Genomic DNA, 13,351 nt, shown 5'->3' on the forward strand with positions numbered 1-13,351 from the left:
CACCCTTCTTCCTCGATTAATCTCTCTCTCACTCGGCCTCCTTCCCACACACATATATATTTATACGAGCATAAAGAAACAACGACGATCGAAAGCGAGGGAACAACGAAGGAGCAGCAAGCTTTGATGCACGACAAGGAACTTTGGGATTCAGAAACGTAAAGAACTAAAAGAAGATGAAGAATGAACACTGCATCTTATCGGTTGCTGGAAACGTGTTTCTGACAATTTTCTATAATTTGAAAAATGCCCTCGAAATGTTTCACAAATTACAAAAATGGCCCAAAAAACGTTTTGGGTCATCTTTGCCGTTTTCGAAATGGGAAATGGTTCAAAAACGCTGAAACGGCGTCTCTGAACTATTTTCGTGCTTTAGAGGTATCAATCGTGAGTGAATTTTGACCAACATTTTGGTTGAAAGCTATTGGCTTTGTTTTAATTATACAGTTACTTGGTTTAGATGTACATTACGAGGATTGACACACTGGCAATTGTCATGATGTTTCATGGTTGATGGATATGTCCACCATTCTATATTGAAACCAGGTCCTCTAAGCCATAGTTATATTATTGAGGCATCCATATGGGTTAACCATGTGAACAGAAGAATTAATCAATAATTTGTTGGTAAGTCTATTTTGAACAGATTTTGTTCTAAGGTATAACACCCAAGAACTTCAACTAAGTTTGTGGAAATCAAACTTGTTAATTGATTCAATGAACAGAAACTAGTTATACAATTTCTAGGCCATCTAATTCTAATATTTAGGAGATAAGGTGCAGTAAGAAGATAAACTACAACAAAATTTAAGCAATAAATGATAAAAGATAACAATCACATCTACTCCTATTATTTCTCCTGATTTCTAGGAGCTTTAATCTTCAAACTTTCTGCTTATCTTGTCAACTCCTTTAGCTATCTTCTTTATCTCTTTAATCTCAGAGACACTCCCATTTCACTTAGGACTCTCTAACACCCCCTCTTAAGATAAGGAATATATATCTCTCATTCCTAGCTTGTTGATGAGAGTCTCAAAACCTGATCTTGTCATGGATTTGGTTAGCCCATCTGCTATCTGTTCTGCTGTAGGAATATATGTCTGTGTTGGCAATTAGATTTTATCAATTGATTTATTTCATTCATGTTTTTATTAGTTGATTTGTTTTATTAATGTTTGAGTTGTTGTAATCTAGTAGGGGTCCTAATTTATAGTAGAGTAATCAACTCCTATACAATAGGAGAATTGTTAGGAGATTGAATAGTCTTAGAATTCTTCAAGGATTAGGAGTGTGTGTTATAAGTAAGATTGTATTCATTAGTTTTGATATATGAAAAAGATTAACTCTTGTTTCTTCACATGGTATCAGAGCCAATTGATTAGGATTCTACAGCCTTCATTGCTGCTATCCTCAGTAGTGCCTCTAGGGTTTGTTTTTCTCCTCTGGCCTTTCATCATCGGCACTCTCCAACTGGGTTCTTCAGCTGCCCAGCCATAAGTCGTCTCTTCCCTGTCTTCCTTTCTCCATTAACTGCCGTCATCGGACCTACCTCCTGTGAGCGGATCAGTCGCTGCATGCCGCCCAGTGCTGTCGCATCTCCTGCCGCCTTCTTCTCATCTCTTTGTTTCCGCTGCAGTCACGCGGTTCTTTCCGCTACCACCAGATCGGAAGCAGCAATTGCTGCCTCCAACCCCCCTATCTTCAGCCTTGATTGCTACTCCCTTGTTCATCCGCTCAGCCTTAATTGCCGCCCCTACCTTCAACCTTGATTGCTGCAAGTTGTCTCTAACAAAGGAATGGCAGAAAACTCAGATTCTAGCAGGAACACTGGAGAAGTAGCCACTGAAAATTATGTAACAGGTGTTAGTTCAAGAGTTGGTATCGGTTTTGGGGCAGGAGTAAGTGAGCTTCCCAGAATGCTACTACCCTATCGATTGGATGGTAAAAACTACCTCCAATGGGCATAGCTGGTTCAAACTTTCCTCAAAGGTCGAGGAAAACTCAGCCATCTTACTTCTCTTCCTCTGGCAGCGACTAATCCCAATTTCCAGTTATGGGATATAGAGGATTCTCTTATTATGTCATGGCTATGGAATGCCATGCAACCTGATGTAAGTAGGAATTATATGTTTCTAAGTACTGCTAGGGAAATCTGGGAAGTAGCTAAGCAAACCTACTCTAAAGTGCAAGATGTATCTATTATATATGAAGTTAAAACCAAGATAAGTAGTACTGAACAAGGGGGGATGACTGTTACGGAGTACTACAATAGCATGAATGGCTTGTGGTTAGAATTGGATCAATACCAAAAAATTAAGATGGTGTGCAGTGCTGATGCTGCAACCTTTAATAAGATCATGGAAAGGGATAGAATTGTTGAATTTTTGGCTGGCCTTAATTTGGTTTTTGATCAAGGGTGCAGATTCTTGGCTGAGAGAAATTGCCCTCACTTAATGAGGTATTTGCAATGGTAAGAAGTGAGGAAAACAAGCGAGCAGTGATGCTGCAGGGGGTATTCACTGATGGATCAGCTTTAGTGTCAAACAAAAGAGAAGGATCAAGGTAGAGAGGTGGAAAATCAGGGGCACAAGGGCGGCCTAACAACAAAGAGGGACTTTGGTGTACATATTGCAAGAAACCTCGGCATACCCGAGATAATTGCTTCAAGCTCCACGGAAAGGAAGCAGTCCTAAGCAAAATGGGAGGATTCCCAAGCACAGCTACTCGGCCTAGCACTCAGTCCTATCTATCACAAAAGGGACAAGAAGGGGATGGAACTATGGAAAAGTTGGAGGAAAATTTTTCAGATCTCACTCTTCTCAACAATGAGGAAATCAACAAACTGAAATCTTTTTTGAAGACCATACAAGATGATGGCAGCTGCTCCTTGGCTCATCGAGACCCTTTTGGTAAGCCCTTGGGTAAGTTTACTTATTCTGTAATTTTTCCGGCATCAAACACTGATAGGAATGATACTTGGATCTTGGATTTCGGAGCTACAGACCATATGACACCTAACTCCCATGTGTTTACTACCTATCAACCCCTTAAGACCATGAAACAAATCTGCATTGCTAATGGAAAAACAGTCCCTATAATCGGATGTGGCAGTGTTTATCTAAGCCCAAACATAACCCTTAACCATGTTCTTCATGTGCCCCAATTATCAGCCAACCTCCTCTCTATTTCTCAACTCACAAGAAACCTACACTGCCATGCTGTTTTTTCTACTAATGCGTGTGAGTTTCAGGCAATGAAAATTGGAAGGAGGATTGGGGCTGCTAGGGAAACAAATGGGCTGTATTGCTTGACAAGGAAAGTAGCAAAGAACCAGCAACCAGTGGCTTGCTCCTCTCAAATTACAGCCAACCATCACCAAATATGGCTGCATCACTACCGGTTGGGTCACCCACCATTTTCTTTATTGAAATCTATGTTTCCTACTTTATTTCGTTCTTTAGATCCTAGTACTCTTCATTGTGATGTATGTGTTATATCCAAACAACATCGTGTGTCTTACCCAATTAGCAATAAACTCCATTCTATTCCATTTGCATTAATTCATTTTGATGTATGGGGTCCTTGCAAAATTTCTACCTATTTTGGGGCACATTGGTTTATCTCATTTATCGATGATTGTACTCGGATGACATGGGTTTTTTTACTAAAAGACAAAGCCGCCATTCAAATAGTCTTACCAAGTTTCTGTAAAATGATAATGACTCAATTTGGAACTCCCATAAAGAAATTTTGAACCGACAATGCTCGAGATTATTTTAACTCTTATATAAACCACTTTTTCCTACAAGAAGGGATTGTCCATGAATCTTCCTGTGTGGATACTCCACAACAAAATAGAGTAGCTGAAAGGAAGATGAGACATCTCCTTAATGTAGCTCGAGCATTGCTTCACCATCATACTGTTCCTAAAATCTTTTGGGGAGAGGCTGTCCTTACAGCCACATTTCTTATTAACCGCATGCCTACCAAAGTTCTAAACTAACAAAGTCCTTTCTCTTGCCTCACTACTCATTTTCCTGACTCTAATTTCCACACCGCTCTTCCTCTTCGAGTATTTCGGTGTGTTTCCTTTGTTCATATTTCCAAATCCTCTCGTGATAAGCTTGAACCAAGAGCTGTGAAGTGTGTCTTTCTTGGGTATTCCCCCACACAAAAAGGATATAAATGCTATCATCCTCCCACTCGCAAGCTCTGTGTCTCTAAGGATGTCACATTTGTCGAGACTACTCCATTCTTTGGCTCTACCCAAGCTAGTCACCAGGGGGAGACTTCCTATGGTGACATGAGTGACATCTTCTTTCCTCTACCATCTTCCCAGTCCACTCTTCAGCTTAATGCTGATCCCTCCAATCAGCCTAGTCATGCCTCTAATCCTGACCCTACAGCCAGTCCGTCTCCTCACCACTCAAACAGCCTTAACCATGGTGATGATCAGGCCAAATTTGATGAGCAAGAAACCTGCCAACAGCTGCAAGGAAGATACAAGGGGTCTCCCTATGTATATAAACGAAAACAGCCAAACCTAGAAGACCAGCAAGCTCCAAACTCCTCTCCCATTCAAAGTTAGGATCACATGCAAACAATACCTCCAGCCTCTATTGGCCAAATCCTTGATGATATTGACTTTCCCATTGCTCTTAGAAAGGGAGTTAGAAGTTGCACCACCCAACACCCAATGGCCAATTACCTATCCTATCATCTCCTCTCCCGAAACCATAAAAGCTTCCTAACATCTCTAGATTCAATTATCATTCCAAAATCAGTAACCGAGGCTTTGAAAAATCAGAATTGGAAGCTTGCTATGCTTGAGGAAATGAGGGCTTTAAAAAGGAACCATACATGGGATATTGTGGACAGACCTAAAGGAGTTAATCTAGTGGGATGTAGATGGGTTTTTAATATCAAGTATAAGGCTGATGGGACACTTGAGAGGTATAAGGCAAGGCTGGTAGCTAAAGGTTACACTCAATCATATGGGATTGACTACCTAGAGACATTTGCACCAGTGGCAAAGATGACCACAGTTCGTATTCCCCTATCATTGGCAGTCTCATTTGGGTGGAATCTACAACAACTAGATGTTAAAAATGCGTTTCTCCATGGAGATTTAGAAGAGGAAGTGTTTATGGATTTATCACTAGGATTTCATGGGGGACTCAATGGGAAGGTATGTCGGCTAAATAAGGCCTTATATGGGCTTAAACAATCCCCTAGGACTTGGTTTGGGCGGTTATCTAAAGCCATGCTTACTATTGGTTACAGTCAGAGCAGGGGGGACCATACCTTATTCATCAAACACTCAACAGGAGGAAAGGTTACTGTGCTACTAGTATATGTGGATGACATGATAGTAACTGGCAATGATGAAGGAGAACAAGCAAAGTTTAAAGAAAGGCTGGCTAAGGAATTTGAAATCAAAGACCTAGGTGTGCTCAAGTATTTTTTGGGAATTGAAGTAGCTTATTCTAAGGAAGGTATTTTTCTCTCTCAAAGGAAATATGTGTTTGATTTATTGACTGAAATATGATTGATTGGAGGAAAAGGGGCAAAAATTCCTATTGAACCTAACTGCAAGCTGTGGAACAACCCTACTAGCAAGTCTATAGACAAAGGAAGGTATCGGCGACTAGTTGGAAGATTGATATATCTCTCTCATACAAGACCAGATATTGCCTTTCCTGTTAGCTTGGTAAGTCAATTCATGCACAACCCAATTGAGGAGCATATGCTAGCGGTTAGAAAAATCTTGTGTTATCTCAAGGCTACTCCAGGTAAAGGGATCCTATTTAAAGCAGGAAATAAATTGAACATTCAAGATTTTTCAGATGTAGATTATGCAGGGTCCATGACTGATAGAAGATTTACAAGTGGCTGCTGTGTATTCCTAGGAGGGAATTTGTTGTCTTGGAGAAGTAAGAAGCAAAGTGTTGTGGCAAGATCAAGTGTAGAGGTAGAATTTAGGGCTATGGACCTTGCTCTATGTGAAATTCTATGGCTACGAATTGTTCTTGATGATCTAAGAATTTCAGTCCAAGACACAGTTAAGTTGTGGTGTGATAACCAGTCAACAATCAGTATAGCACATAATCCAATCCAACATGATCGGACTAAGCATGTTGAGATAGATAGGCACTTCATAAAAGAGAAGTTGGAAGCCAGACTCATTCACCTGCCATATGTTCCATCAAAGGAACAAGTTGCTGATATATTGACAAAAGGGTTACCAGTAAAAAGATTTGAAGATCTAGTAAGCAAGCTAGGAATGTGGGACATCCATTCTCCAACTTGAGGGGGAGTGTTGGCAATTAGATTTTATCAATTGATTTATTTCATTCATGTTTTTATTAGTTGATTTGTTTTATTAATGTTTGAGTTGTTGTAATCTAGTAGGGGTCCTAATTTATAGGAGAGTAATCAACTCTTATACAATAGGAGAATTGTTAAGAGATTGAATAGTCTTAGAATTCTTCAAGGATTAGGAGTGTGTGTTATAAGTAAGATTGTATTCATTAGTTTTGATATATGAAAAAGATTAACTTTTGTTTCTTCACAGTTAGTTTGATGTCTCCTTCTTCAATCTCCCGTTGAATGAAACTCTGGTCGATCCTGACATGTTTCATTCTATCATGTTGTACTGGATTGCTAACAATACATATAGCTGATTTACTATCACTATAAAGCTTTGTTGGCTTTGTTAGTGGTAGTTATAGATCTTCCATTAATCTTACCAGCCAAATTAGCTCACAAATACCTTGGGCAATGGCCCTGAATTCTGCCTCAACACTGCTTCTTGCCACTACAGATTGCTTTTTGCTTCTCCATGTGACTAGGTTGCCTCACAATTTTGTGCAAAAACCTGATGTAGATCGGTTGTCCATCACTGATTCTGCCCAATCTGCATCAGAATATCCTTCAGCCCCCCTTTCATTACTCTTTTGAAACAATAATTCCTTACCTGGTGTTCCTTTCAAGTACCTCAAAATATGGTATACAACTGCCATATGTTGTTGTGTTGGAGCATGCATAAATTGGATTATGATACTCACATAATAGGCTATGTCTGGACGAGTTAAAGATAAATAGATTAGCCTTCCAACTAGCTGTTGATACCTTTCCTTATCCACCTAAGGATTATTATCTCTCTTCACATATTTCCAATTTTTTTCTAGAGGGGTGTATCTTGGTTTGCATCCAATCATTCCTGTTTCTCTTAGAAGATCAAGAGTATATTTTATTTGAGGTATTATCATACCTTCTTTACTCCTTGCAATTTCCATCCCCAAAAAATACTTCATTGTCCCCAAGTCCTTTAGCACAAATTCTACCTTTAGCTTTTGTTTTAGGGCTGCAATTTCTTGAACATCATCCCCTGTAACAATTATATCATCTACATACACAATCAAAATGCATCTTTTTCCATTGGTATGTTTGATAAATAAAGTGTGGTCGGCCTTTCCTTGTGTGTACCCAAATTGTGTCAAAGTAGAGCTGAATTTCTTAAACCATTCTCTAGGAGATTGCTTTAAACCATAAAGAGATTTATGAAGCTTACATACCTTACCATTCCTCTCTTCTTTCTCAAACCCAGGTGGAATCTTTATATATACTTCTTCTTCTAATTCTCCATTCAAGAATGCATTCTTGATATCAAATTGGAATAACTCCCAATCCAAATTCACAGCAATAGACAATAATACTCTAATAGAGTTTAATTTAGCAACCGGAGCAAAGGTTTCTTCATAATCTATTCCATAGGTTTGAGAGTAACCTTGGGCAACAAGCTTAGCCTTATATTTGTCCACGCTTCCATCTGAGTTGTATTTAACTGTAAACACCCATTAGCAGCCAATGATCTTCCTATTTTTCGGAATATCAACAACTTCTCATGTGTGATTTCCTTTGAGTGCCCTTATTTCTTCCATCATTGCCTCCTTCCATTTAGAATCAGCTAGGGCTTCTTGGATGTTTCGAGGTATATTCACTCCATCCAAAGTAGTAATTGGAGATTAGATGTTTCACACATGATCTTATGCCCTTTCTTATAGCAATAGTAAGATCTAACTCACTGTTAGCAGCTGTATTTTCTCCCTCAGTTGTTGGACCTTCTCTCGATTCTAACAATTGGTTGAGATGAGGAGCTAGATTTTTACCTCGCTTTGAATAGACTTTCATTGGTTTTTCCATGCCCAAGTCTTCTCTTATATTAGTTTCCATAGGTCCAGCTGGGTTTAGAGATTCATAAGAGGGAGGAAGACTCGAACAGTGAGGCTCAAACGAGGCTGACTGAGGATGATCAACTGCAGCTGTTGAGTTTGAATCATAATTAGGAATTGGTTGAAGAATTGGGAATAGAATGGGCTTAGGAATAGTGGGATCCCAATGGTTGTCCTTCATTTGAGATGTACTATGTGAGTAGTATAACTCATTCTCCACAAAGGTTACATCACATGAGATAAGAACTTTTTGTGATGTAGGACAAAAGCACTTATAACCCTTTTGAGTAGGAGGATATCCAATGAATATACACTTTAAGGCTCTTGGTTCAAGTTTATGACGATTTGGACTGGTTTGGTAGACATATACTACACATCCAAATACTTTGAGAGGAAGATTGTTTAGAATCCGAACATGAGGAAAAATAGATGTAAGGTTGTGCAAGGGGGTTTGGTATTTTAGGACTTTGGAAGGCAGCCTATTGATGAGATAAGCGACTGTTAAAACTGCCTCCCCCTAATATCTATTTGGAATAGAACTAGTGAACATAAGGGATCTAGCCACTTTAAGTAAGTGTTGATTTTTTCTTTTAGTTATTCCATTTTGCTGAGGGGTGTAAGGACAAGTACTTTGGTGAAAAATCCCATTGGTAGTTAGATATTGGGTGAATGGATAAGAAAAGAATTCTTGGCCATTGTCAGTTCTAAGAATGCAAATAGAGGACTGAAAAACATTCAAAATGAGTTTATGGAAAATCTGAAAAATGGCACATGCCTCGGATTTTTCTTTCATTAGGTATACCCAGCATACTCTTGTATGGTCATCAATGAATGTTATGAACCATCTTGCACCATTTAGGTTTGGAACTCTAGCTGGGCCCCATATATCACTATGAATCAAATGGAATGGTTTAGATGGAGTATATGGGTTCGGTTGATAAGTGCTATGAGTTTGCTTGGCAAGAATACAATGATCACACTTGAGTACTAACTTTTCTTTATTGATAAATAAATTGGGGTACAAGCGTTTCAAATATGGAAAACTAGGATGACCAAGACGTCTATGCCATAATAAAATTTTAGAATCTAAGCTAGCTGTAAGAGAAAACCTATGTGGAACTTGACTAAGAGAATTCTTGTTATCGGAAAGCCAATAAAGTCCATCCCTCTCCTCAGCACTGCCAATCGTCTTTCCCGAGAATCGGTCCTGAAAAACACAATATGAAGGAAAAAATGTCACAATGCAATCCAAGTCTTTTGTTAACTTGCTCACTGATAACAAACTATATTTCAGGTTTGGTACATATAACACTGATTTAAGCAATAAATCAGCCACATAAACACTTCCCTTTCCTTTTACCAATGATTGTGTTCCATCGGCCATCAAAATATTTAGCTCCTTTTCTTCCATCTGAAAAATATCAAGTGTGGCAGTAGATCCGGTCATATGATCGGATGCTCAGGTATCTACCACCCAAGAGTCCTTATTCATCTTCCTAGTGGTCAAAGACAAAGGCTGATTACCTTTTTGTGCCATAGATGCTGAGTGACCTGGTGTTACACCCTCCGATTCCCTTGTAACATGAGAGTTTTGTAACAGCTTTTGTAGAAACTCAATCTGATCATGAGTTAAACTCATACCTATTCCGTTCTCACTAGTAGGGGCACTTGTTGCTGCATAGGCTGATCTCTCTTTCTCCTTCTTAGGCCTAGGTTTCCAGTTTGGGGGTTTTCCATGCAACTTCCAGCAGGTACTCTTGGTGTGATAGGGTCGGTTGCAATGCTCACATCATTGCTTTTCCTTAGAATTATCTTCTCTTTTTGTAGTAGTGAGGGCTGATCCTGAGTTATGTTCCGTTGTAGGTGGCAACATAACTCTTTTCCTGCTCTCCTCCTGCCTTACCTCTGCAAACACTTCTCGAAGAGATGGTAATGGCTTAGTGCCTAGAAGTCTGCCTCTTACCTCATCCAAATTTGGATTGAGCCCTTGGAGAAAGTAAAAAATTCTCGCATTTTCCAGCATCTTGCTATGCTTCTGGCTGTCTTCTGCACACTTCCAGTTAGGATTATAAAACAGATCCATCTCTTGCCATAACTCCATTAGATTGTTATAGTATTCTGTCACACCGAGACTGCCTTGCTTGGTAGTCCGAATTGTAGCTCTAATCTCGAAGCATTGAGTTGTATTTTCAAGATCGGAGTAGATCTCTTGAACGGCCTCCCAAATTTCTTTTGCTGTTTTATAGAACAGATAGGGTCAACCTATCTTTGGCTCCATAGAGTTGATGATCCAAGCCATCAAGATTGAATTTTCTACCTCCCCATCTTTGATAGTCTCCTGAATCTTCTGGTGGTGTTGGAATTGCCTCGGTTAGGTAGCCATATTTCCCTTTTCCTTTTATCACCAAGGTTACGGATTGAAACCATTCTCTAAAGTTTCTTCCATTTAACCTGTGCTGGGTGATTTGCAAGGTGTTGCTGTCCAATGACAGGGTGTTGTGAGACACCACAGTCGTTGGAATTGAGGATTGTTGAAGGGCCGAACTGTCGGATGACTCCGCTGCAGTTGGAGCTGCATTCCCATAGCATTGTGGATCCATTTGTCTTGGATCTTTAGGCTAGACAGAGCCGAGCTTTGATACCATGAACAGATTTTGTTCTAAGGGTGTAACACCCGAGAACTTCAACTAAGTTTGTGGAAATCAAACTTGTTAATTGATTCAATGAACAGAAAACTACTTATACAATTTCTTGGCTATCTAATTCTAATATTTAGGAGATAAGGTGCAGCAAGAAGATAAACTACAACAGAATTTAAGCAATAAATAATAAAAGATAACAATCACATCTACTCCTATTATTTCTCATGATTTCTAGGAGCCTTAATCTTCAAACTTTCTGCTTATCTTTTCAACTCCTTTAGCAGTCTTCTTTATCTCTTTAATCTCAGAGACACTCCCATTTCACTTAGGACTCTCTAACATATTTCTACGGAGCTATACACTTATCACATGTAAAAATATTGCTTTTTGAACCACATGGGTATAAGTTCTCTTCTTATGAAGAAAATAACCTTGGTTGTTTCATATATTAGTCTTTTTCATTTTCTCTGATAATAATTTATCCATATTGTAAAATTTGTTTTGCAGTTAAGGTACCATTGGATGCATATATGATGGACTTTGTATTCTCCGAGAGGGAAGATGGTGGAGTTTTTGATAACAAAAATGGCATGGACTATCATATACCAGTGTTTGGAGGAGTTGTGAAGGAGCCGCCAATGAACATTGTGCATATTTCTGTTGAAATGGCACCAATTGCGAAGGTAATCTTTGTTGATTAATGTGGTCATCAAGCGAAAAAACTTTCTTCCAAGTCTGGTTTTCTGATTTTTTGTAATTTGTCTTGTTCAAATGACTATTTTTGTGTACATTTCAAATTAGGCAAGGAGTTCGGAACCTTTTGCAATGCCTTATCTGAATTGTGCAAGTGAGGAACACTTGTGTACCTTTTACTTTTAACAGTTTTACATATTTAGCTAGATTTATGTACTCAAGTCTAATTGTTGAGATTGTTCTCTCTATTACATTTGGAACTATTTAATCCAAATATGGAATTACATGGTGCAGTTTGGTATTTGGTTGATTTTCTTCTGTGGCTTTCCTAAAAATAGGGCCCTACTCGTTCGCCGGGGGGGGTGGGGTGGGGGTCATTTTCATACTAGTCTTACCCTTGCTTTCATGTTTAAAAAAAAAAAAAATTAAGGCAGCTGATACAGCTTTAAATATTTTTAATTTCAAAGGTGTTTAGATTCATTGATGTTTAGAAGTAGTATTTCTTGTTTATTTGGTAAAATCTTGATAAGCAAAGGCACTTTCGGTCAAGTATGTTAATCATTTTGTTTGGTGGACAAAGGAAAATAGATTTTAAGTTAACCTCTGATAAAAGTTGGATCAAGAATATACTTGGACTAAGTTACAAGACTGTCTTTACTTGCGGCATCTTATTGTGGCCATGAGTGGTCTGTGGCAGTGATGTACATCTACAACTTTTTGTTTTGGGGAGGCATATTGAGATTCCAATCTTATGATGTTCTATGAATTATTACTTGTTTAATGTAATATTAATTGAAGAAGAGGTGTATATTGGGTTTCCACAAGTCATTGATAAATGCTGCCTGTTTTTTCTGTCTTTGGCTTGTCCTTATTTTCTTTCACCTTCTTATCATTTTTGAGGTGTCATCTGGTTGATGGATAGGGGGTGCCTTGTTAGTAGTGTTAAGGTTGATCGTTTCGGATTAGACATGGTCATGGGTTTGAGCTTCAAAAATAACCTCTTTGCAAAAAGCATGGGTAAGTGTTGAATAAAGAAAAGATGAAGATTTGACAGTAAAGAAATTACAACCCACTCAAATAATCTGCCAGCTCATTCCAATAGCTGACAGATTTACTCGATTAGGTTGATTGAATATAAAAAATTCTGCCGCAGCTCCTTGATTCCAATTTCTTATTGCAAAAACATTCATTGTACAGATAATGTTTTTCTTTTGGTCAGTTTCCTTTTTTGTATAGTTTCCTTAGAAGCTTGTTGACTTTGTAGTTAATCTCCTTATAGAGGTTTGGGGATTAACCTTAAAATCCCATTGTAAAGTTATTCTGAAGTTGAGAAAGAAAGAATTAGAAATGTCCTACATGGAATCAGAGCTAGGTTTCGTTCAACCTCTTGTCAAGCCTCAAGAATTGGGCTTAGACAATTATGGAATTCTGGAATAGAACAAAATAGGAAGAGAGAGAGAGAGAGAGAGAGAGAGAGAGAGAGAGAGAGAGAAAAGAATAATTCTGTTATTTAATGCCCTTCTCCTTCCACCTTTGGTTACATATATAATCTCCTCTTAATAGTTACTTAACTGTTTATAACTACCAACTATAATTTATTGATATTCCTTTCCTACCCCTGGGATCATGACAATTTTCCCTCATCTTCAAACAATTATTGTCCCCAAGAATTAGAGTAGACCCAAAACCTTGGGAAATTGCTTCAACAAGTCAGGCAGATTTTCCCGAGTGGTGTGCTCCAGATGGAGGTGGGATCACCGTACCAAGACCTGAGTTAAGGGC

The 13,351-nt window shown here is 38.6% G+C and overlaps 1 protein-coding gene across 3 annotated transcripts in view; it reads left to right on the forward strand.

Annotated features, from left to right (window-relative positions):
* LOC127794437 (starch synthase 3, chloroplastic/amyloplastic) overlaps nucleotides 1-13,351 on the forward strand; it is a 69,684-nt gene that overhangs the window by 30,849 nt on the left and 25,484 nt on the right. For all 3 annotated transcript variants that reach the window (XM_052325507.1, XM_052325508.1, XM_052325509.1), the window contains one exon: nucleotides 11,384-11,559. In XM_052325507.1, the coding sequence (XP_052181467.1) occupies nucleotides 11,384-11,559 (176 nt within the window). The remainder of the gene's footprint in view (nucleotides 1-11,383; nucleotides 11,560-13,351) is intronic.

This window comes from Diospyros lotus, chromosome 2 (genome assembly GCF_014633365.1).
Source record: "Diospyros lotus cultivar Yz01 chromosome 2, ASM1463336v1, whole genome shotgun sequence".
Classification (NCBI taxonomy): Eukaryota; Viridiplantae; Streptophyta; class Magnoliopsida; order Ericales; family Ebenaceae; genus Diospyros; species Diospyros lotus.